This window comes from Ovis canadensis, chromosome 21, assembly GCF_042477335.2.
Source record: "Ovis canadensis isolate MfBH-ARS-UI-01 breed Bighorn chromosome 21, ARS-UI_OviCan_v2, whole genome shotgun sequence".
NCBI classification, from domain to species: Eukaryota; Metazoa; Chordata; class Mammalia; order Artiodactyla; family Bovidae; genus Ovis; species Ovis canadensis.
Genome location: NC_091265.1, coordinates 57,540,262 through 57,564,328, shown reverse-complemented (window position 1 = coordinate 57,564,328; position 24,067 = coordinate 57,540,262). Strand labels below are relative to the sequence as shown.

The 24,067-nt window shown below is 49.8% G+C and overlaps 1 protein-coding gene across 2 annotated transcripts in view; it reads right to left on the bottom strand.

The window, feature by feature from the left end:
• Positions 1 to 16,785: 16,785 nt before the first annotated feature.
• Positions 16,786 to 24,067, bottom strand: part of SLC3A2 (solute carrier family 3 member 2) — a 31,391-nt gene continuing 24,109 nt past the window's right edge. Inside the window, exons 1-10 of one of the 2 annotated variants that reach the window (XM_069566006.1) lie at positions 23,087 to 23,246; positions 22,424 to 22,861; positions 21,852 to 22,025; positions 21,154 to 21,248; positions 19,517 to 19,585; positions 19,372 to 19,430; positions 19,023 to 19,203; positions 18,768 to 18,911; positions 17,438 to 17,521; positions 16,786 to 17,310 (exon numbers count right to left, since the gene is read on the bottom strand). In XM_069566006.1, the coding sequence (XP_069422107.1) occupies positions 16,948 to 17,310; positions 17,438 to 17,521; positions 18,768 to 18,911; positions 19,023 to 19,203; positions 19,372 to 19,430; positions 19,517 to 19,585; positions 21,154 to 21,248; positions 21,852 to 22,025; positions 22,424 to 22,856 (1,602 nt within the window). In that variant the 5' untranslated portion in view covers positions 22,857 to 22,861; positions 23,087 to 23,246 and the 3' untranslated portion in view covers positions 16,786 to 16,947. Of the gene's footprint in view, positions 17,311 to 17,437; positions 17,522 to 18,767; positions 18,912 to 19,022; positions 19,204 to 19,371; positions 19,431 to 19,516; positions 19,586 to 21,153; positions 21,249 to 21,851; positions 22,026 to 22,423; positions 22,862 to 23,086; positions 23,247 to 24,067 lie in introns of those variants that run through there. The other variant, XM_069566005.1, reaches the window with a different exon arrangement.

Below are 24,067 nucleotides of genomic sequence, written 5' to 3'. Positions count from 1 at the left end.
GCTGAAAATTCCAAGCATCTAATCATTGCTTGGTCTTTCTGATGAGCAGCCTCCATTCTGGAGCTATTCAGGAGCCTATGAAGAGTCACCTTGTTAGAACAAAAGCTATTATCTCCTTGTCACCCAGGAAACTCTAAGGGATTTAGGAGATCTGTGTCAGGTGATGGTATAATGGCTAAATCGTGTCAGACTCTTTTGAGACCCCATGGACTGTAGCCAACCCCATGGACGGTCTCCTGTCCATGGAACTCTCCAGGCAAGAATACTGGAGTGGTTTGCCATTTCCTTCTCCAGGGGAACTTCCCCACCCAGAGATCGAACCTGGGTCTACCTGCATTGCAGGTGGATTCCTCACTGACTAAGCCACCAGGGAAACCAAGGGTCAAAAACCAAATACTGGAACAAAAGATGCTCCGACTCACCCCTGGAGATTGAGATATCACACCAGCCGGGTGAAGCCTCCATATTGTCGTTCAGTCACTAAATTACAGAAAATTACATGGCTAGGAAGCCAGGGTTTGTGAACCTGAACAAATCGCTTTATTTTTCCAATACCCAGACTCTTCATCTGTAAGAGAGAACAATCATGCTGAGCCCGTCACAAATGAAACACTCAGAGAGCAGTGACTTCCTTCCCCACCCCCTGCAGTAGATAAAAGCATTTCACTTGTCCTTTCTCCCGCTTCTCTGCCTCTGCCCAGCCAAGTAGGGGGAAGTTGGGCGGCACCTGTTAGGCCACAGCCCCTCCGTGCCTAAAGGACTGGGCACATTGCCTGTGACGTGGTAGACAACAAACCATCGTTATGATATTACATTTTTGCTTATTAGTATATTTTGCCTTAGACGACTGGGATCCAGGCGGGAAGCCCATAGGTTTCTCTGACTCCTGTTACCATTCTTCCCTCTGCTGGCATGTGGACAAACTGTCTTTTTGAATCTTAAAATTTCCTCAAGATCGATGTTATTGTCCCCATCTGTGATATAATAAGAAATATATATTTGGTCTTTGTCCCCAGTTCCTGACACACAGAGAGCTTCTAAAACCCTTGGAATTTCCTGAGCGGTAGATGTGAGGGGAACGTCTTTCGTTATTCACCAGGAGCCCATTTCAACCTTACCTGAGTTTGTGCCAGTGAGGGGCCCCTAGGGAGGCCTGAATAACTTCAGGACAGGGACTAGTGACCAGAGGAATCCACTGTGTGAAGAGAAGGTTGGAACTTTCAGCCCCGCCTCTTACCTCTGGGAAGGGGAGAGAGGCTAATCGCTAATGGGCAATGACCTCCTGAGCCACACCTATTCAATGGAACCTCCATAAAAACTTCTGAACAATGGAGTTCAAAGATTCCGGGTCAGTGTACACAGCAAGGTGTGGGGAGGAGAGGTCAAGGAAGCTCCTCACGCCTTCCCTCCCCCATACCTTGCTCTGTGTATCTCTTATATTTGCCTGTTATGTGCTCAGTTGCTCAGTCCTGTCCGACTCCTTGCGACCCCATGACTGTAGCCCGCCAGGCTCCTCTGTCCACGGGGATTCTCCAACCAAGAATACTGGAGTGGGTTGCCATTTCCTTCTCCAGGATCTTCCCAACCCAGGGATCGAACCCAGGTCTCCCGCATTGCAGGCGGATTCCTTACCATCTGAGCCACCGGGGAAGCCTGTTTCTGAGTTGTATCCTTTCTAATAAACTGGTGCGTGTGCGGGTGCGCATGCTCAGTCGCTCAGTGGTGTCCGCTCTTTTGCGACCCTATGGACCGTAACCCATCAGGCTCCTCTGTCCATAGGATTTCCCAGGCAAGAATTCTGGAGTGGGTTGCTATTTCCTTCTCCAGGGGATCTTCCCAACCTAAGGATCTAACCCAGGTCTCCTGCATTGGCAGGCAGATTCTTTACCATGTGAGCCACCTGGGAAGCCCAATAAAGTGATAGTACTAAGTAAAGTTCTTTGCTGAGTTGAATGGTCTCTAGTTGTCCTAAAGAATAATTGGAGAACTTCCTTGGAGGTCCTGAAACTTCCCTGGAGGTTAAGACTTGGTGCTTCCATTGCGGGAGGCATGGGTTCAATCCCTGTTGCAGGAACTAAGATCCCTCATGCCACACGGCACAACCAAACTAAGAATTTTAAAAAGAGAGAGAATAACTGAATCTGAGGAAGGAGTTGTGGGAACATGGAATTTATAATACCTATGACAATCTGGGCTTGCAACTAGCACCTCAAATGGGGCCAAGTCTTGGGGAAAGAAGCCCGCCAGGCTCATGATGTCTGTGCTAATTCATGGTAGAGTGTCAGAGGTGAATTGAATTGTAGGACTTCCCCACCCCCTGCCAGTTAGTGTCCAGAGAATCAGAGAACTGGTTGGCGTGAGGGGGAGAAAAAGAACATACACACATGGTGTCAGAAGCGTTGTGGGTAAAAATAGTTCGGACTTTATCACAGATGAGGAAACTGAGATTTAGTCCAGAGTAGACCAAGGAGTGCATCCCCGGACGATCTTCAAACCCATCCTCTCCGCCTCTTGGCCCTGGCTGCCACTACACCTGGGTGACTCACCCAGCTTATCAGTGTCCTGATCTCTTCAGCCCCAGGTGCCTCACTCTCCACACCCAGAGTCCTCAGCTGCTCCTTCTTCCAGAACTTAACCTCCAACGTCCTCGCTCCCACTCCCCACCCGCAACAAACCCTGTCCTTTTTCTCCCAGTCTTCTCCCTGCCATGGCTTTCTCCTTGAACCATGCCCTCTTGCATCCACACCACAGATATCCATGATCCCTGGGCCCCTTGCTTCCCCTAAAAACTCACCACCCTGGCCCAACCCTACCAACCATCCATTTCCTCTAGTCCTACACAGAGGCAGTCTGTCACCACTGGAAAAAAGTCCTGCCACCTTGCAGATTACGGTTTCCCAGATGGCACAGTGGGCTTCCCTGGTGGCTCAGATGGTAAAGAATCTGTCAATGCAGGAGACGCAGGTTCATTCCCTGGGAGGAAAAGACCCCCTGGAGAAGGGAATGGCAAGGACTCCAGTATTCTTGACTGAAGAATCGCACGGATAGAGGAGCCTGGTGGGCTACAATCCATGGGGTTGCAAAGAATTGGACACAACTGAGCACACACAGGCATATATACACACCTTGCAGATTGGCACCAGAACCAATTTAGGGTTCCTGACCGCAGCCCATGGGCCTCATGGCACCAGCTAATCACCCTAGTACTTGCCTTCGGTTAGCTCCCTTGCTTTATTCCCAAAGCTGCTCTCAGCTTTATCCTGTCTCCTCATGACACCTACTCTTCTCGCTCACAAGAGACCTTGCCTTCTGTGTGTTCATTTAAATGCACTAAGATTCAAACTCTTTGTTTAAGAAATCACGCAGTCTCTGCGGCAATTATTTCACCTCCTGCACGTGAGAGAAGAGACATGTGCCAGTGCCCCCTTTCTGGTTTCACACACGCACACACACACAGATACACACACATACAATGCTCACAGGTATTTATACCTTTTAGAAAACAGAGATGTGAATTTAAATATTATTGCCAGGGTAACGCATTATTAAGGAAGACAAGCAATCAAAATCACAAGCTTTTTAAAAGTGAAAGGTTACTTTCATAAGACAAAGCGACAGCCTCTTAAATATTGTCTGACAAAACTCCCTTGTTAGAAATAACATTTGCAAGGATGGTTTTATGATGCAGAAAAGACTCTGCTTTTATTTCTGCTGCTTCAGAAGAAGAGGGAATATCATTTCCTGATCATACTGAGATTTCTTTTCTTTTCTTTTTTTTTTTTTTCTGCCACCACGTTAAGTGGTCTGGAGCTTTCAAGGCCAAGCACTGAAATTCCATGACTTAGCACCAAGAGAAACAAAGGCAGGTCTGAAGTGGGCTTAAGAGGGTAACAGGCAGGAAGGCCAGGGGTCTCCAAATGGAGGAAATAGACTGCAAGTGTCAGACATTTTTTTTTTATCTCTCTCTTAAGCGGCAGGAGCAAACAAACTAGTGTTATATTTTTTCCCCTTCTCTATACAGATATAAAAGGTTTCTCTTAAAATTTCGTGTTGCCATAATTATACCTGGTTCCACCTGAACTTAACTTTTCTCAAACCTTGAGCTAACCAGTGAATTTTTCTTATGGAAATGTTTGTCTTAAGCTATGTTAATGTGCTATGCATCTACCCTAGATTCTGTCTTCAAGTGGGTTCCGCCTAAAGGCTCAGAACCACTTGACAAACCAGTATGTTTTACTCGTACACTGTTCTCCTAATCTATGTTAGTGAAACTATATATTTGTATGGAAATCTGCCTTTCTACAAGATTCATGTCAATCGTTTTATGGCCTGGGATGACTCACCTGGTGTCATTTTATGAGTTTTGAGACATTTCCTTTCTTTAAGTAGCAGACTGCTAGTAGCTATATAACATCCAGCTAAAGACTAGCAGTGGGATACTCTTTCTGCCCCCTTCTAATGCTATGTCAGAAGCTTTCTCTATCTCTTTTATACTTTAATAAAACTTGATTACACAAAAGCTCTGAGCAATCAAGCCATGTCTATGGCCCCGGATTGAATTCTTCTCCTCCGGAGGCCAAGAATCCTGACATCTTGCGTGGTCCAGCAACAACCTTTCAGGCTGTTCACACCGCCTGGCCATGCATCTACATTTCCCTAGGCAGCGGCTCTACCATTTAGCTCCACTAGGGCCAGTCCAGCTCCAGCGATCGTGAGTCAGCTGGCACTAGAAAGCAGATTCAGATTCTGATTCAAGAGGTCTGGGCTGGGCCTGAGAGTCAGTCCAGCAAGCAGATGATGTACTTAGTCCCACATTTCGTTGTTGTTGTTCAGTCGCTCAGTCATGTCTGACCTCATGGACTGCAGCACGCCAGGCTTCCTTGTCCATCACCATCTCCTGGAGCTTGCTGAAACTCATGTCCATTGAGTCGATGATGCCATCCAGCCATCTCATCCTCTGTCGCCCCCTTCTCCTCCTGCCCTCAATCCTTCCCAGCACCAGGGGCTTTTCCAGTGAGTCGGCTCTTCACAATCAGATCCCAAACAGACACTGTGAATAGTATCCTGGATAATTATTCATATTTTCTCCCCTCTCCTCAAACCTCCAACATTTGGGAACCCACAGTCCACACTCTCAGCTGTTGACCTTGTTTCCTGCTTCACTGAGAAAATAAAAGCAATCTGTGGGTGGAATTCCACACACTCCTTCCCCCATCCCACCCCACCATCTACTCACCAACTCTATACTTGCTGCTTCACCTTCCCTGTGACCAGCTCCCGGTAAAAGCTGCCCCCCCCCACCCCCACATTAGATCCCGCTCCCTCTCTTGACCTCAAAGGCATCTGTCCAGCAGGTTTCCTCTCTTCAGCATTTCCCCCTCTCTGCTGAGGCACATATGCTGTCGCTGCGCTCATCTTAAAAAAATAAATAGCCTTGTGTTGCGTATTTGAAAGTTGCTAAGAAAGTACATCTTAAAAGTTCTCCCCACAAGGAAAAAAGAACTCTGTAACTATGTTTGATGTTAGATAGAGTAGCCCCCATTGTGGTGATCACTTTCCCAAATACACATATATCGAATCAGAAAAATTGAACCAGGATATCTGAAACTCAATAATGTTGTATGTCAATTAAACCTCAATTAAAAGATAAAATAGGGAGCTTCCCAGGTGAACCAGTGGCTTAGGACTCTGAGCTCCCAATGCAGGGGGCCTGGGTTTGATTCCCTGGTCAGGGATCCCACATACTGCAACTAAAGATTTCACACGCCGCAATGAAGATTGAAAATTCTGCAACTAACATCCAGAGCGGCCAAATAAACTAAAAAATATATAAATATTTAAAGAGATAAAGTAGGGGCTTCCCTGGAGGTCGTTAGGACTCCACACTTCCATGACTCCCAAATCTACATCTCTAGCCCAGAATGCCATGAACACCAGAGCAGCATGTCCAGCTAACATCTTGATATATCCACTCAGATGTCTGCTAGACCCGAAAACAATCTGGGCCCAAACTGAGCTGCTAGTTCCCCCTCACTTTTTAAAGATATTTTTCTTTAATATTTTATTTATTTATTTGGCTGTGCAGGGTCTTAGTTGGGACACATGGAATCTTTACTTCTGGCATGTGACCTCCTAGTTGTGGCCTCTGGGACCTAGTTTCCTGACCAGTGATCAAATTCAGGGCCCCTGCATTGGGAGCACAGAGTCTTAGCCACTGGACCACCAGGGAAGTCCCTAGTTGCTCATTTAAACCCATTTCTCCAGCCGTCTTCCCCACCTCAATAAGTGGCAAATCCAGTGGTCTAGCTGGCTCAGGCCCAAAACCTTAACAACATCCTTGATTCTCCTATACCTAGCCCCTCCTCAACTCACCAGCACCCTCGCGTGAACTAGAAGAGGGGGCCTCTTCAGTGCAGACATGGTACCTCGTGTGTGACATGGCAACAGGACAGAGCCCTTTGAAAGAGAAGGTGAACGCCTCCACCCCGGACTCAGGGCCACTGCAGCTGGAGCAATTCTGCCCTCCAGCCTTGCCCGTGGCCTTGACTCCATGCCAGACCACACACGCCTTGGCAGCGTGTCCCCCGTGGCAGCCTCCCAGGCAGTTCCAGTTAGAAGACAATTGTACTTCCTGCTGCTTGGCACTCGCTTCCTGCCCATTTTCCAAGTCTGGTCTTGGCAGGTCCTGACAGCCTTTCTGTAAGTTCCTTTGCTGCTTAATAAAACTGAAAAACGAAAAAGAAAACCAGGAACTCCGACCAGTACTATCTCAAAACTTTTACAAATACCTCCCAACCCTACAATTAGAAAAATCCATTTCTCCACCCTTCACTGGAAGGGCTCTGCAGACGAGCACTGACCATCTCCCGGTCACCCAAACGCAGGCCACCAGGGCCCGCTCTGTTCTGACACTGACCTGGCCTCTTCTTCCTGCCTTCATGTCCCCCCACTCTGTTCTCTTCTCTTTCTCCTTCTTTGCGGGTCCCTCTGTCACTGTCTGTCCAGTGAATGTTGCCAGTCCTCAGGCCCCCAACCCTCCCTTCCGCCCTTCACACCCCACACACTCACCCCCGCATCATTCACACTCACCATATGTACCCCCACCTCTACCCCTCTCCTCTGCGGAAAGCTCCACCTGCAAGTCCGAGGGCACCTAAACCCAGCACATCTACAAGGAGCTGCTCCCATTCCCGCCCACAGCTCCTTCTCTTCCTGCCTGCCGTGCGCCCCCTCACACACCAGCTCCATGACCCCAGGCTGCTCCTCCAGTCTTCTAAGCTAGAAACTCAGGAGTCACCGCACAGCAACCTTCTCCCCTCACATCAAGTCCATCCCTCCTGAAGCTTCTCTTGAAACATCTGTCCAAGCCATCCCTCCTCCACAACCCCACAGCCTCCGCCTCATTCTTCAGCATCTGCCAACAGCCTCCTAAGTGGCCACTCGACCTGACCTCCCTTAGCTTGCTCCACAACAGGCAAGCCAGAGTGTTGTTCAGTTGCTCAGTCATGTTCGACCCTTTGCCAGGTTTCCCTGTTCTTCGCTTGCTCCCAGAGTTTGCTCAAACTCACGTCCATTGAGTTGGTGATGCCATCCAACCATCTCATCCCCTGCCGCCCTCCTCTCCTTTTGCCTCTTTCTTAGCATCTGGATCTTTTCCAATGAGTCAGCTCTTCACATGAGGTGGCTGAAGTATTGGGGTTTCAGTATCAGTCCTTCCAATGAATATTCAGGGTTGATTTCCCTTAGGACTGACTGATCTCCTTGCAGTCCAAGGGACTCTCAAGAGTCTTCTCCAGCACCACAATTTGAAACCATCAGTTCTTCAGCCTTCAGCCTTCTTTATGGTCCAACTATGAAAAGAGTGAGCTTTCTAGAACTCTATCCTGACCATGTCACTCCCTACCAAGCACCTTTCTCATTCTTATGTGAGCTTCTTTTTTTTTAATTTTATTTTTTTGGCTGTGCTGGGGCTTCGTGGCTGCGTGGGCTTTTCTCTGGTTGTGGCAAGTGGGAGCTACTCTTCACTGCGGTGCACAGGCTTCTCATTACAGTGGCCTCTCTTGTGGTGGAACCCAGGCTCTAGGGCACTCGGGCTTCAGCAGTTGCAGCTCCCGGGCTCTACAGCACTGGCTCGGTAGCTGTGGCACGTGGGCTTAGCTGCTCTGAGGCATGTGGCATCTTCCAAGATTGGGGATTGCACTTGTGTCTCCTACCAGCAGGCAGATTTTTTACCACTGAGCCACCAGGGAAACCCCTTATCTGAGCTTCTTCAAGACACTCATGTTTTATCCCAAACCTTCTGAAACAGAACTTTCAGGAGAAAAACTAGGACTTTCCTCTCTAATCATCATCCTTAGGCATAACTAAAGAAGGCAAACATTGAGCTAGTGATTCCCAAACTGCTGTGGGAATCATTTCAGAAAGTTAATCAAAAACTGACTCCCAGACGCACTCCCTTGGAGACTCCAATTCAGTGGTTGTTAAATGGGAGAGACTTTGCCAGAGGATTCTGCGTAACCAGGGTGGCAACCACTAATGTCCAGACAGACCAAGTACGGATGACTTGAGCATGGCTATACAGCCCTTGGTGTTTGTCTCCGGTTGGCTGTCACCACTCTCCCAAATTGTTCAAAGCCACACTCACTGCGGTGTCTCACGGGCTTAACAGTTGTGGCGCACGGGCTTAACTGCGCCAAGGCATGTTGGATCTTCCCGCAGCGGGGAGTCTCGGCCGAGTGGCTGTATGCACATAATGTCCTCTCTCCAGGTGGCCCTGTCCTCTAAGTACCTACGGGTGCCTCAGTCTCAGCTCAAATGAAGGCTCCAAGAGGCTTGCCCTGATCTCTCCTGGGCTGAACACTCTGTCCACCCCACAAGGCCCAGTTCACTGCTGCCCCACAGCCATAACCTCAGAACTGCAGTTATGTACACATCTGCTCCTGCTCCGATCAGTGAGGCCCAGAACACTGGGCAGCCTTTTAGTCCCCTTTATGCTCCAACACGGGGTTTCCCAGGTGGAGTTAGTGATAAAGAACCCGCCTTTAAATGCAGGAGACATAAGAGACTTGGATTTGATCCCTGGGTAGGGAAGATCCCCTGGAGGAGGAAACAGCAACCCACTCCAGTATTCTTTCCTGGAGGATCCCATGGACAGAGGACCCTGGCTGGCTACTGTCCACAGGGGTCACAAAGAGTCAGACATGACTGAAGCAACTTAGCATACACACAAGCACATGCCCTAACACACAGCACACTGACTGGTACTCAGGCCAATGGAAGTGGCAGTTCCCTCCCTGACCCACGCACAGGTACTGATGCCAGAAGTCTTGGCTCTCTGTGTACTGATGCTGAACAGAAATACAGGGACTGGGTTATGGAGGAGAAAGAAACAAAAACTGTGCCCCACCCCGCCCTGGAGAATAGGAAGACGTTTTATATCCCAGTGAAGATCTTGCTTTGTTTTTTCTTTTGCAAAATTTCAAAACAGCCACAGCTGGCATCAGTCAACTCAACAACCACGTCTGGTGTCCCTGAAGTTATTGGCCCGTGACCTTTTTAAAATATAGGATGCTACAAGAGAGTGTGGGCTTCCCTGGTGGCTCAGTAGTAAAGAACCTGCCTGACAATGCAGGAGATGCATGTTTGATCCCTGGGTCAGGAAGATCTCTGGGAGATGTTCCTGGAAATGGCAACCCACTCCTGTATTCCTGCCTGGGAAATTCCTCATGGTCCGAGGAGCCTGTAACCCTATGGGCTACAGTCCAGGGGTCGAAAAGAGTTGGACATAACTTAGCAACCAAACAATAAAACAACAAGCTAGAGGCCCTGGGGAAAGACCAAGTCCAGTGGCACAGGGGGCTTGACTACAGGGCTAAGGCCTGGGTCCAAACGGCTCTGGTAGGACACATGCTCATCGCCTCCTATGAGAGCACCAACATTGCAACTCTGCTAAACAACCATAGATAGAAGGACACTGCTGCTGCGGCTAAGTCACATCAGTCGTGTCCAACTGTGTGCGACCCTATAGATGTCGGCCCACCAGGCTCCCGTCCCTGGGATTCTCCAGGCAAGCATACTGGAGTAGGTTGCGATTTCCTTCTCCAGTGCATGAAAGTGAAAAGTGAAAGTGAAGTTGCTCAGTCCTGTCCAATTCTTCGCGACCCTGTAGACTGCAGCCTACCAGGCTCCTCCGTCCATGGGATTTCCCGGGCAAGAGTACTGGAGTGGATTGCCACTGGAAACCACCAAAAAAAACATACCACACATCCAAAGACAAAGAAGAAGCTGCATCTAGATGGTAGGAGGGGTGCAATCATGATAAAATCAAATCTTATACCTGCTGGGTTAGCGACCCACAAACTGAAGAACAATATACCAAAGAAGTTCTCCCATTGTTGTGAAGGTTCTGAGCCCCACATCAGGCTCCCCAGCCTGGGGATCTGACAAAGGGACTGGGACCCCCAGGGAATCTGACCTTCAAGGCCAGTGGGATTTGATTATACAACTTCCGCAGGACCGAGGGAAGCAGAATCTAGTATTGGAGGGCACAAACAAAATCTTGCTCGTACCGAGACCCAGAGGAAAGAAGCAGCGACCCCACAGGAGACTGAACCAAAACTACCTGCTAGTATTGAAGGGTGTCCCATGGAGGCGTGGGTTGGGAGGGGCTCACAGTGGGGCTGGGGCCACTGACAGCAGCAGTCCTAGACGGGGGCCCTTGGCATAAGCCGTCTTGGAGGTCACCATTAAGCCTACAATTTCATCAGGTACTCTATCCATGCAAAGAAATAGAGGAAAACAACAGAATGGGAAAGACTAGAGATCTCTTCAAGAAAATTAGAGATACCAAGGGAACATTTCATGCAAAAATGGGCTCAATAAAGGACAGAAATGGTATGGACCTAACAGAAGCAGAAGATATTAAGAAGAGGTGGCAAGAATACACGGAAAAACGGTACAAAAAAGATCTTCACGACCCAGATAATCATGATGGTGTGATCACACACCTAGAGCCAGACATCCTGGAATGTGAAGCCAAGTGGGCCTTAGAAAGCATCACTACGAACAAAGCTAGTGGAGGTGAGAGAATTCCAGTTGAGCTGTTTCAAATCCTAAAAGATGATGCTATGAAAGTGCTGCACTCAATATGCCAGCAAATTTGGAAAACTCAGCAGCGGCCACAGGACTGGAAAAGGTCAGTTTTCATTCCAATTCCAAAGAAAGGCAATGCCAAAGAATGCTCAAACTACCACACAATTGCACTCATCTCACATGCTAGTAAAGTAATGCTCAAAATTCTCCACGACAGGCTTCAGCAATACGTGAACCGTGAACTTCCTGATGTTCAAGCTGGTTTTAGAAAAGGCAGAGGAACCAGAGATCAAATTGCCAACATCCTCTGGATCATTGAAAAAGCAAGAGAGTTCTAGAAAAACATCTATTTCTGCTTTATTGACTATGCCAAAGCCTTTGACTGTGTGGATCACATTAAACTGTGGAAAATTCAGAAAGAGATGGAAATACCAGAGCACCTGACCTACCTCTTGAGAAATCTGTATGCAGGTCAGGAAGCAACAGTTAGAACTGAACATGGAACAACAGACTGGTTCCAAATAGGAAAAGGAGTACGTCAAGGCTGTATATTGTCACCCTGCTTATTTAACTTCTAGGCAGAGTACATCATGAGAAACACTGGACTGGAAGAAACACAAACTGGAATCAAGATTGCCGGGAGAAATATCAATAACCTCAGATATGCAGATGACACCACCCTTATGGCAGAAAGTGAAGAGGACCTAAAAAGCCTCTTGATGAAAGTGAAAGAGGAGAGTGAAAAAGTTGGCTTAAAGCTCAACAGAAAACGAAGATCGTGGCATCAGGTCCCATCACTTCATGGGAAATAGATGGGGAAACAGTGGAAACAGTGTCAGGCTTTATTTTGGGGGGCTCCAAAATCACTGCAGATGGTGACTGCAGCCATGAAATTAAAAGACGCTTACTCCTTGGAAGAAAAGTTATGATCAACCTAGATAGTATATTCAAAAGCAGAGACATTACTTTGCCGACTAAGGTCCATCTAGTCAAGGCTATGGTTTTTCCTGTGGTCATGTATGGATGTGAGAGTTGGACTGTGAAGAAGGCTGAGCGCCGAAGAATTGATGCTTTTGAACTGTGGTGTTGGAGAAGACTCTTGAGAGTCCCTTGGACTGCAAGGAGATCCAACCAGTCCATTCTAAAGGAGATCAACCCTGGGATTTCTTTGGAAGGAATGATGCTAAAGCTGAAGCTCCAGTACTTTGGCCACCTCATGTGAAGAGTTGACTCATTGGAAAAGACTCTGATGCTGGGAGGGATTGAGGGCAGGAGGAGAAGGGGACGACCGAGGATGAGATGGCTGGATGGCATCACGGACTCGATGGACGTGAGTCTGGGTGAACTCCGGGAGATGGTGATGGACAGGGAGGCCTGGTGTGCTGCGATTCATGGGGTCGCAAAGAGTCAGACACGACTGAGCGACTGAACTGAACTGAGAGCCCACAGACCCCAGGGCTGGGTTGCCTCAGGCTAAACAACTACCAGGGAGGCAGCACAACCCCACCCCTCAGCAGATAATTGGACTAAAGCTTAATTGGGCTTCCATGGTGGCTCAGATGGTAAAGCGTCTGCCTGCAATGCAGGTGACCTGGGTTCGATCCCTGGGTCAGGAAGATCGCCTGGAGAAGGAAATGGCAATCCATTCCAGTACTCTTGCCTGGCAAGTTCCATGGACTGAGGAGCCTAGTAGGCTATAGTCCATGGGGTCGCAAAGAGTCGGACACAACTGAGTGACTTCACTTTCACTTTTCTTCTGCAATAGAGCAAGACCCAGTTTTTCCCACCACCAGTCCCTCCCACCAGGAAGCTTACACAAGCCTCTTAGCCTCTTTCATCAGAGGGCAGACAGAAGAAGCAAGAAGAACCACTATTAGCTAGAACAAAAACCACATTACAGAAAGTTAATCAGGATAAAAAGCAGAAAGCAATGTCCCAGATGAAGGGACAAGATAAAACCCCAGAGAAACAACTAAATGGAGATAACGCAAACTTTCAGAAAAAAGAATTCAGAATAAAGATAGTAAAGATGATCCAGAATCTCAGGAAAACAATGGAAAAGGTGCAAGAAATGTTTACCAAAGAACTACAAGAACTAAAGAACAGTAAGGAATAATACACTGGAAGGAATCAATAGGAGAATAATGCTCCTTACTCTGTAAATAAGGTCCCCACAGTCTTCACAGATATATCACACTGGCTCAAAAAGGAAAAAAGAAAGTGAATCTTAGTTAACTGATTATCTCATTTAAATACAAGTGTGTTTAACTCTTAAAGAGGTGGACTTCAGCGCTCAGAAGGCCAACATTTGGTCCTCTGGAAACTGGAAACCATATTAGGAGCAGATTCTTGTTCATCATGAATTCAGAAATGAGGATGGTACCAGGAACAGAAGGGTAACTCAAACACTGTTGAGGACTTCCCTGGTGATCCAGTAGCTAAGACTCCAAGTTCCTGATGCAGGGGACCCAGTCTCAATCCCTGGTCAGGGAACTAGATCCCGCATGCTGCAACTAAGACCCAGTGCAGCTAAATAATTTAAAAAAAAACAAAAACAAAAACAAAAAAAACCTGTTGTTGTATAAATAGCAGAGGTGCCTTTCTGTGGGAACCACCTGCCCTTGGCCCTCTGCCTTCCTGTCAGTTGAGTCTTGCTGTCAGCTCAGACTGCCCTGGGGAGAAATATCCTGGCCACTTCCCTCATCTGTGATAATAGATACTGGATGAGAATTCCTTCTTCGAAGGATAGCTGCAGGGCTGAGACGGCCTGTGTGAATGCGCTTGTATTTCCTGCCTCCCTTCCTGGGGACAGTGAGGGAGAGGCGCATAATGGCACAGCTCTTGCAGATCTCAGAGGGTCTGCAAGTTCATGTTCTCAACTGTTCCTCCACAGCACAGAGGTCAGAGTATGACCAGGATTATTACATAGCACCAGTGGAAATTCCAATGTCTTTATTTAACTTTTGGTTTATTCACTGTGTTTTAAAAATGAATGTTGGGGACCTCCCTGGTGGTCCAGTGGTAAAGAATCCACCTGCCAACTCAGGAACACAGATTCGCCCCCTGGTGCAGGGAAACTCCTCAAGCCCCGGGGCAGCTAAGCCTGTGCACCACAGCTGTTGAAACTCGCCTGCCCTACAGCCCATGCTCCGCAACAAGAAGAGCCACCAAAATGAGAAGCCCGCACCATGCACCCCAACTAGAGACAGCCCGAGTGCAGCGGTGCAGACCCCGCACAACCGAAAGTAAAAATAAATAAGCAAATTATTAAACTGGAAGTCAGGGGAGTCATTCCTTAATGGATAGCCTCAGTTTGGCGTGATGAAAAAGTTCTGCAGATGGGTGGTGGTGATGGGTGCACAGAGCTGTGAATGTACTGGAGACCACTGAGCTGTTCACCTAAAAATGGCTAAAATGGTAGTTTTATACTATGTGTATTTTACCACAGTTCTAACTGTTAAGTCCACAGTAAGTTGCAAAGCACACAATCGTGATGGTACAAACTGTGAGCCAGAGGGGAGACCAGGGATCCGAGGAAGAGAGGGAAAGGAAGGGCTGGAGCTGGGACCCTTGGAAAAGACCGAGAAGGGAAGGGTGGGAAGCCTCAGGAAGAGAAGAGGCCCTGCTTAGATGTGGGCCAGAAAGGGGAAGGCCTGTGGGGAGGGGAGAGAAATCCCAGGCAGAAGGGCGTTCCAGCTGGCAGGGTGCAGGGTGTGTCTTCTCAGGAACTTAAGTCTCAGAGTCCGTGCCTAGTGCACGCCTTCCTCCACGGCCCCCAGGCCAACGGTCAGCAGACAAAGACCGGGCCTTAATTTGGAGCGTCTAATCTTTTGATAAGGCTTCCCTGGTTGACTCAGTGGTAAAGAATCTGCCTGCCAGTGCAGAATATCCCCTAGAGAAGGAAATGGCAATCCACCTCTTGCCTGGAGAATCCCATGGACAGGGGAGCCTGGTGGGCTTCAGTCAGGGGTTGCAGAGTTGGACACAACTTAGCGACTAAACAACAAACCTTTCAATCTGTCCCTTACATCAAGACACTCAGACACACAGGCCCTGTCCTACAGTTATCAGTGTTATTTTCCATAAGAAAACCAGGAGGGCCAAGCTCAACCCGAGGCTATGAGGCCAACCTAAAAAATGGCAACCCACTCCAGTACTCTTGCCTGGAGAATCCCATGGATAGAGGAGCCTGGCAGGCTAGTCGATGGGGTCGCAAAGAGTTGGACACGACTGAGTGACTTCACTTTCTAAGAACCATTATGACCCCAAGCCCTGTGGATCTACCTGCAGGATCCCAGCGCTGCCTATCATCTCTGAAGTCTAGCCTTCACCCTCAGCTACTGGGAGGTGATCTCTAGGCCTCTGGAATGTCCTGATAGGAGTCTGTTAGTCTGGGGACTTCAGATGTGATCTTATGACAAGGGCATTGTGAGACAGGGCCTCTGGAGGGGCTGGAGACTAAAGATATTATTAGCCAGAACCTGCAGGAGGGGCTGGAGAACAAACATTAGCCACATGGGCCTCTGTGATTAAGCCTCAAGAATTCACTCTGGACAGTGAAGGGTCAGGTGAACTTCCCTGCTCGGCCACACTGTGTGTGTGAGTTGGTCAGAAGGTCTGTGTTCAGGGCTCCACTGGACTCCTCTCAACTGGGAAAGGACCACCAGACGATCCTTCATGTTTGGATGCCAGATCAGCCAATCCCAGATGAGCCCGGGCTTGCGTCCTTGGTTTTTGAATGTGTGTCCTTACTCTGGAGTAAATCTGTAATCTTGGTGCTTCTCAGTTCTGTCTTTCTAGCAAATAACCCACTAAGGATGGTCACAGGGACTCAGAACTCACAGCTGATGTCTGAAATGAAGGGAGTCTTATGGGAACCGTACCTTCTGGTGGTGCAGTTTGCCAATTCCTTGCTCCCCCACCCCCGACTATGTGCCTTACTATGACCTTCATCATCTGCCCACCCCTTGCCAACCAGACTTCACCCCTGGTCCTCTCCACCTGCCCCCTCCTCATTCCTCATTCCACCCCGGGCACTGGAATTCTCCTTCCTAGACATCTAAGTAAATTCCCTCCTGGATTTCAGACCTTTGATTCAATGCCACCTCCCTGGTGAGGCCTCCTCTAACCCCCACCGCAGACTCCTTCCATGCCCACATACCTCTTTGTCTGCTCTTTTTCCTCTTTGAACACCATCACCACATCCACCAAACTCTAAACTTAACACATCTCATTTCTTTCCGTCTCCTCTCTAGAGGATAAGCCCTGAGCACACAGGGATCTTTGCACTGTTTCCTCCTGTAAACCTAGGACCTAAAACAGTTCCTGGCACGTGCTGAGTGCACAATAAATCCTTGTTGAATGAAGAACCTGCAGTACTTGTAGAAAACAGGCTACCCCACACCCACCTTTTCTCCCAGAAAGGCCAAGTCTGCAAAACAGGGAAAGTGACCAAGCTTGGCTGGAGACCACTGTTGAGGGAGGTTTAAAAAAAAAGAAAGAGTCAGCAAGAGCTGAGACCTCCAGGAGAGAGCGCCCTGTCCAGGCTCGGGGAGGAGGTAGGGTGCTAGATCGGCCTGACACTGCCTGGCTCTTCTGACTTCGGCAGGAGCCTTCTGCTCTGGTCCTGATCACTGTGAGGGGGTCCAGCGGGGGAAAGAGGAAGGAGAAAGAAATTCCTGCGTTGACAGCATGTGGAAAGAAGGCATGGCCTCACCAGGCAGGAGTGACTTTTATTTGAAACCAGAAAACACCCTATTTGGGGGTTCATCTGTAAGTTTAAAAAAAAGGAAAGAGAGAAATCAGGACCCAAAGGGCCTGGGGAGGGGAGGGGAGGGGAAGGGTAGTGGGCCCAAGTCAGGCCACGTAGGGGAAGCGGAGCAGTAGCCCCTCCTGAGGTTGTAGGTTCAGGTGCTCCAGCTCAAGGGAGGTGCCCTTCTCACGGCCTGGCTGGGTGCTGAGCAGCAGATCCACCTTGGCTGGCAGGCTGGTGCCGGTGGGCAGGTTGGAGGCCCCCAGCCTGGCCAGTTGGCCCACATCCCCAAAGTTGAGCACTACGAGGAAACGCTCGTTCTGGTCCCACTGGCGGATGTAGGAGAAGAGGTCGGGCCCCGAGGAGAGATTGTAGAAGTCTCCATGCAGCAGGGAGCGTTCCTTACCCCGCTGATCACTCAGCCAGCGGAACAGGAAGAGGAGGGAGTCAGGGTCCCCACTCTGGCCCTGCAAACGGTGATAAAGTGATAAAGATACTTCAGACAGGCACGAAGGGCTCCCCAGGGCACAACGTCCTACCAGCCGCCGGCCCCCACCCCTTGATGATCAGGCCCTGCCCGTGGAAAACACTTACCTTCACAGTCATGCTGATGTTTCTAGATGCTGAGGTGTTGGGAAAGCTGGATTCATCCCACAGCATGACTGGGGCCTTTGCAGGCTGAAAACCAGGCAAAAGAGGACTTTGAAAAAAACCTTACTGCTCTCCAACTCCTCCCCTCATTTCCAGATTTATAACCCCCTCTACCTCAGGCCTCGCACACTGTCCCTTCAGCCTGGAGGGCGCTTCTCCCAGATAGCCACAGGCCAGTCCCTCACTGCGCTCTGATCCCTGCTCAGGGACCTCCCTCAGGTTTTCTGAGGCCACTTGATATAAAATCGACTGTATCCCCTGCTCTCAAAGCCCTGTACCTTGCTTTCTTTTGCAAAGCACATATCAGCACCGGGCATCCTTATTATATGAGCTCACCATCTCATTTCACCACCTCCAGCTCTTTTGTGTACTGCTGGATCCTCTGCGCAAAGCACACACTCTGTCAGTTTCGTGGAATAAGTGAAAAACGGGTTTTATAAATGGGGTTCCCAGGTCACTAGTGGTAAAGAACCTGCCTGACAATGCAGGAGACGTAAGAGATGCAGGTTCAGTTCCTGGGTCGGGAAGATCCCCTGGAGGAGGGCACAGCAACCTACTCCAGTATTCTTGCCTGGAGAATTGCTATGGACAGAGGAGGCTGGCGGGCTACAGTACACAGGGTTGTAGAGTCAGACACGACTGAAGCAACTTAGCACATGCATACATGGGTTTTAAAAATATCAGCTCAATGTCAACCTTCAACCTTGTGGCTAAAGCCAAGTGGGCGCCTTCATGGTCTTACCTCGGCTCTCACTGTGTGTATCTGGTCCCCTACAAAGCTCTGAGTTCCTGGACAGCACAGGGCCTAACCAAGAGTAGCCAATGTCCAGTGAATGAACAAATTACTAAGTAACAGCTACTGTACTGAACTCCTACCAGGGAGTAGGCACTGCATTTTAAAGATGCCTTGTTTCATTCATAACTACTCTCTGCATGTGTTAGTCACTCAGTCATGTCCAACACTCTGTGACCCCATGGACTGTAGCCCACTAGGCTCCTCTGTCCATAGCGATTCTCCAGGCAAGAATCCTGGAGTAGGTTGCCATCTTCTCTTCCATACTACTCTATAAGGAATGCAATTATCGCAGAAAAAATGATTAAGAGTTAGAGAGAGAAAATAACCTGCCAAGGCCACACAGTGACTGACCAGGGGGCTGACTAGCAAACAAGTTTTCCTTCCCAAGGCTCATGGTCTGTCCGCCACCAGCCACAGAACCATTGTGATGGATGAACACAACCTCTCCCATTGTGCTGGGCAGGCAGCAAACATCACCTGTCCAGAAAGGTCAGCTCCCTCCAGGCCAATCTCATCTCCATAGCTGAACACTGGTGTTCCCGGCAGGGTGAAGAGCAGCAGCTGGTAAAGTCGGAGGAGTTGGGGTGACACAAAGGAAGTCAGGAGCCCCGCCTGAGACACCTGCAGGAATGAACATACTCGTAAGCCCCAGAGCCCACTTCTGCCTCCACCTTCCAATGCCCTCTCTTCCAAAAGGCCTCCTGCCCCCTCTTCCACCACTGTGGTACTCACACTCCAGCTGCACCAGTTGCTGCCAAAGGCGTCCAGATACTGGGTGACCAAGAAATTTGTATGATTCCCAGTTAAGCTGGAGTGTGACAGGTAAGAGCTAGTCAACAACAGGTCCTTGGTGGGTTCAAGCAGCCTCAGGATCTGCTGAAGGTCGGAGGAGTCTGTGCCTGCAATCAAAAGCCTGCACAGAACAGAGCGGGAGTTGAGGTTAGTACTGGACAAGAAAGGAGAATGAAGGCGAAGAAGGTTCTCTGGGCTAGGAACTCCCCCGTTTCCTGAGGCTCATACTCCACTGGGGGGTGGTTCCCAGAGTGGAGCTGAACTGGGGAAGCTGGGGTCTGGTACCCACCGATCCTCGCTGACGCTCTTAGTGATGTTCTGCCACTCAGCTAAGAATGAAGACGGATCCTAAAAGGAAAAGAGCAGAGTCGTGAGGAAGGGAAGGCTATCAGGCCCTGGCAAGGCTCCTATCCTCACATGGAAAGGGTACTCACTGTCAGATTCTGCACGTCCCGGACCTGAAACCCATCCACACCGGTCTGCAGCCAAAACCTCAGGGCTTCCTATCGGGAGAAAGGCAGAAGTACAGAGGAAAGTATCACCGCTGATGCAAGGCTCAGAAGATTCCAGCCCACACTAAATCCTGCCTACCCTATACTTCCCCGTGACCTCAGGAGAGGCGCTTGCCTTGAACAGTCTCACTTTCTTGCCTCTACTATAAACCTTCAGTCTTCAGTTCCCCTTCCATTCCAACCCATCACTGATCCTTAGTGATACAGTGCTCTTCTCTACTCCTCCCCATGGTAAATCGCAAAGCTTTACCTTTAACACCTACAGAAAAGGCAATACACTAAATGTTAACTTCCTTCAACATTAAGCATTTGTAGAATGTTGATATACTCATTTTACAGATAAGGAAACTGAGAAGGCATGCCCAAGGCCACAATCAGAGAGCAACAGTGAAGGGACCTAAAATGCTAACCAAGATCCCAAGATGAGTATACTTACTCCTCTCCCAGTTTCTTGGAGCCTGGGGAGAGTCTAAGTAAAAGAGCCATTCAGAGCAAGACTCAGGATAAAAGCCTGAAATTCAAAGCACAGCCCCAGGGCAGTTTACCCAAAGATTTGAAAAGAGAAGTCAGCTCTGCAGAATAGGTCCAGGCTTGAAGCCCTGGCATTCCTGCGGCATGTGACACAGGCCCTCAGTCCCCCGCCCTCTCTTCTGGGTTCTCTCTCTGCTCCCTGTCTTCTCTCTTCTGGTCTCCATCTTCATCTGAGGCTACCACACTTCGCGCCTTAACATCTAAAAACGTTCTTTTCTCAGTAACTTTTAAAGGGTCTTCTAGCAAGTGGCAAAGAATGAACCAAATGACCCCAAAGGTCAATTGAAATGCTGGGAGCACAGAATTCTACCTCAGAATCCTGGCTGCCAGCAGAGGGTCCGAGTCTGCCACCAGGTTTGTTCTACCCCTTCTGAACTGGTCAGCGCCCTAGAGCCCAGGCATTAGGAGCTGGGATGACTTTCAAAACCCCACTCCCAGTCTACAGGGTACAGAGTTTGAGCCTTATACCTTCAGAGAAGGCAGATTTGAGATTTAAGATTAATTGGGACCTTCAATCCCAGGGCATATTAAAGCCCCTCTGAACCTTAGCTTCCTCACTTACAGACTTGGGATATGGGTAGGAACCTTGTTTGGTTATACAGGATTAAAGAAGGTATATAAAAATACTCGGCACATTCCCAGACACATAGGAAGACCCCAATGCTTACAATTTCAGACTGGGCGGCCTTCCAAAACACATCAAATAAGAAATGGGAAACCAGACAGGACAGGATTCCCACAGAGAAAGGGCTTCCTCTGCCAAAAGGAAGAAAATTCACATCTGAAAAATTCCATCCTGGCACTATCACCCTCAGAGTCAGGGAAACAAGTGGTCAGAAAAGGAACAAACAAAAAGAAGGCTGCACTGCTTGCCTATCCTTCTGCCTGTGGGAAGAGCGTGCCTGCTGGGCGACAAGGAGCCAGCGGCCCCTCAGGTGGTGCCAGGCTACGTTTACAGAACTCACTATGAAAGGGCCAAACAGCCCCAGCATCCAGCTCCCACCTGCCGTCAGCACCAACACACTCACCTTCATTTTGATGGCCACAGTGTCAGTCTGAATGGATTGAAACCAAGGGTTCTGGCCCTTGTAGTTGGGAGTGAGGTCCAGGATGACCCGGATGCCTAGAACAAAGGAGAAAGAGGTAGTTGATAGAAAGACTTTGGGAGAAGGGAAAAGGAAGAAATCAACAAATATAAGTCGGTAGAATACTCCCTATGTATTGGTACAAAAGTTTAGATTCGAACCCTGGTGTAACTCAGTTCATTGAAACAAAGATATGAGCAAGTATGGGGGTGGGGGCAGGGCGGGGGTGGGGGCGGTTGGTGTTGGGAGGGAGTAGTGTAACAGAGAAGGCTGAGCTATGAAGCCCTGTCCCCCTCATTTCCAAAGTGAACTTTCTTCAAAGTAGACAAGATTTTAACTTTTTTTCCTCCAAAGGATCTACTCTTAAGTTTTAAAACCACCGATTTAGCAAAAGCCTACATTTTGCAAATAAGGGCACTGAAGCCCAGAAGCTAAATAATTGTACATCCAAGTATACAAAGTCTCTGAACCACCCGACAAATCCACTTTAAGTTGAAGCCTAACAAACCTCCCCTGGACCTGCCCTAGGAAAACTGTGAGCCAGTCAGCAATAAACCAGACAAAAGTCCTCTCCTGCCTTTCCCCTGGCCACAAGCCCAAGTCCTCTCTAGCTGCTGCTTTGCCGGTTCTAGGACACCCACTCTTCTTCTTGGCAGAGTGCAGGAGACTCTCAAAATCTTCCTTGGAGCCAAAAATGGGGTCGATCTGTTCCAAGTTGGTCTCTGTGAGGTCATCCTCCTGGTTCTTATGAATTGGGCCCAACACAATACCCTTCACCTTCAGGGTGCTTAAGTAATCGAGCCGCTCCTTAAGGCCTGAAATGGAGAAGCAGAGTTACAGTGAGGCCCCGCGGAGGCCCCTGATCGCCCCTATTAGGCTGGATCACCAGACTGAGACGCTGATGTAAGGCGGCTAGCAAGTTGCTTCAGAAACACGCTGCGACAGGCTACAGGCGCCGGGAAGGGGAGGGGCGCATGCTGAGTCAGCCACCCTCAGGAAGGAGCAAATGGGGGGCAGCTTCCTTCAAAGAAAGCAAGGAGGGGCTACGTCTCGGGGAGCGGTCTCAGGGAGCGGTCGCCAGTACCGAGTAGGGTAGAGAACTGTCTGAGTTAATCTGGGAACAGAGATCGAAGTTGGCGACCATTTAAACCAAGGGCCCATGGGGTGGCAGGTGGGGAAGCGCGGGGAGGGAGATGGAGGCGCCCAGACTCACCCGCTAGGTTGCCTGTATCTTGGCCCAGGAAGGCCCGAAGGTCTCCAATGCGGTAGAGGGCGCCCTTTTGCCACCATCTCTGCTCTGGCAGCTCGCGGCAGCGTGGCGCCTGCACGATGATGACCACGGCACCGGCCAGCATGCCCAGCCAGCCGAGCCAGAAAAGCAGCAGCAGCGCCCAGCGGGTGCGTACCCAGGCGGGGCTGCCCGCCACCTTCAGCAGCTCCTCTTTAGACAGGCCCGTGAACTTGGCCTCGGCCGCCCCGTCCGCCTCGTCGTCGGCAACCTTGATCTTAACCAGACCATTCTTCTCGGTGCCGCCTGCCACGACCACGGCCATCGCTGCCCCAGACGCCGCGTTCATCGGCTGCTTCTCGGGTTCCAGCTCGTTCAGTTCCACTTCCTTCATGTCCACCTCGGTGTCCTGGCTCATGGTGCCTGCGGAAACGGAGACACAACGCAGTCTGCGGTCAGCTAGTGGCTGGACACCTGCCCAGATCTCCTGGCCCCAGAACAGACTCCCAGGCTTCCGTGGCTCCACTTAGGTTCCCCGACCGAGTCTGCGGCGCGGCGGGCGCGGCCTCGGAGCCTGAGTAGGGAAGCCAAGCCGAGCCGAGCCCCGCCCCACCCCGCCCCGCCCCCGCCTGTCTCTTAAAGTGGAACCTCCTGGGTTGCTCTTTCAGGGACTGAAAGGGTGGGCGGCGGCCGAGGGAGTAACGTTGGGAACTCAACTCCGATGGCTGCGTGGTTCAGTTCCTCCTGGTCCATTTCCTCATCTGGAACTGTCTAGCCCTAACGTTCGGACATTCAGAAGGCTGAGCACGGAGCCACCTTTAGGCGGGCGGAGTGTATAATCTGTCCCGCCCCCGGCCCCCTCGTCCTTCCCGCTGACGCCTAAGTGGGCTAAAAGGGATATCCAGAACTGCGGGGGTTCAGAGGCTCTTCTTCGCCCACTCGAAAGGTTTGTGACTTCCGGGACACCAACTTCCATTTGCCCAGGCCACTTGAACTCAGAGTCAACGAAACTCAACTCAGCCCTTTCCCCTACCGGGCCTTGTCTTCTCAGGCCTCTGGGACTTGGCCCTGGACCCCTGCTTTCCCGCAGGGCTTACTCCCACTCTTTGAAGGTCTCTTGAGCATAGTTCAATTAATTCATCATGTAGCAACTATTTACAGAGTGCCCATATAATAGTGTGCTTCATTAACTTTAGTGAATTAACCCTAATCTAGCCTTCTTCATGATATTTTATGATGAATCTGTTTGGAAAGGAGAATTGCTGACATTCCCCCATTTTACCCTACCCTGCCCCCACTTTCTGGCGCCAGGATGTCAGGCAGCTAGGAATCCGACATCCAGAAGAGACTGATGGATAATCTCAGGCCTGACAACATGCAGGGGCTGGGCCTCTGTTGGAGGCACCCATCTTCTCACTACAGATCAGAAGGTGCCACGGCCAGACTGTTCCCCACTTTGCAGGGCCTCCTGCAGATTAGTCCAGTGGCCCCCTCCAGGGGCCAGAGTTCCCTTACTTCCCTGTCCCCTCGCTGTGCTAGGCCTTGGAGGCAGCTGGTACTGCCCAGGCCTTCTTGGCATATGGCCAGGGCACCGTGGACTTGCGTTGTTGTTCAGTCACTCAGTCATCT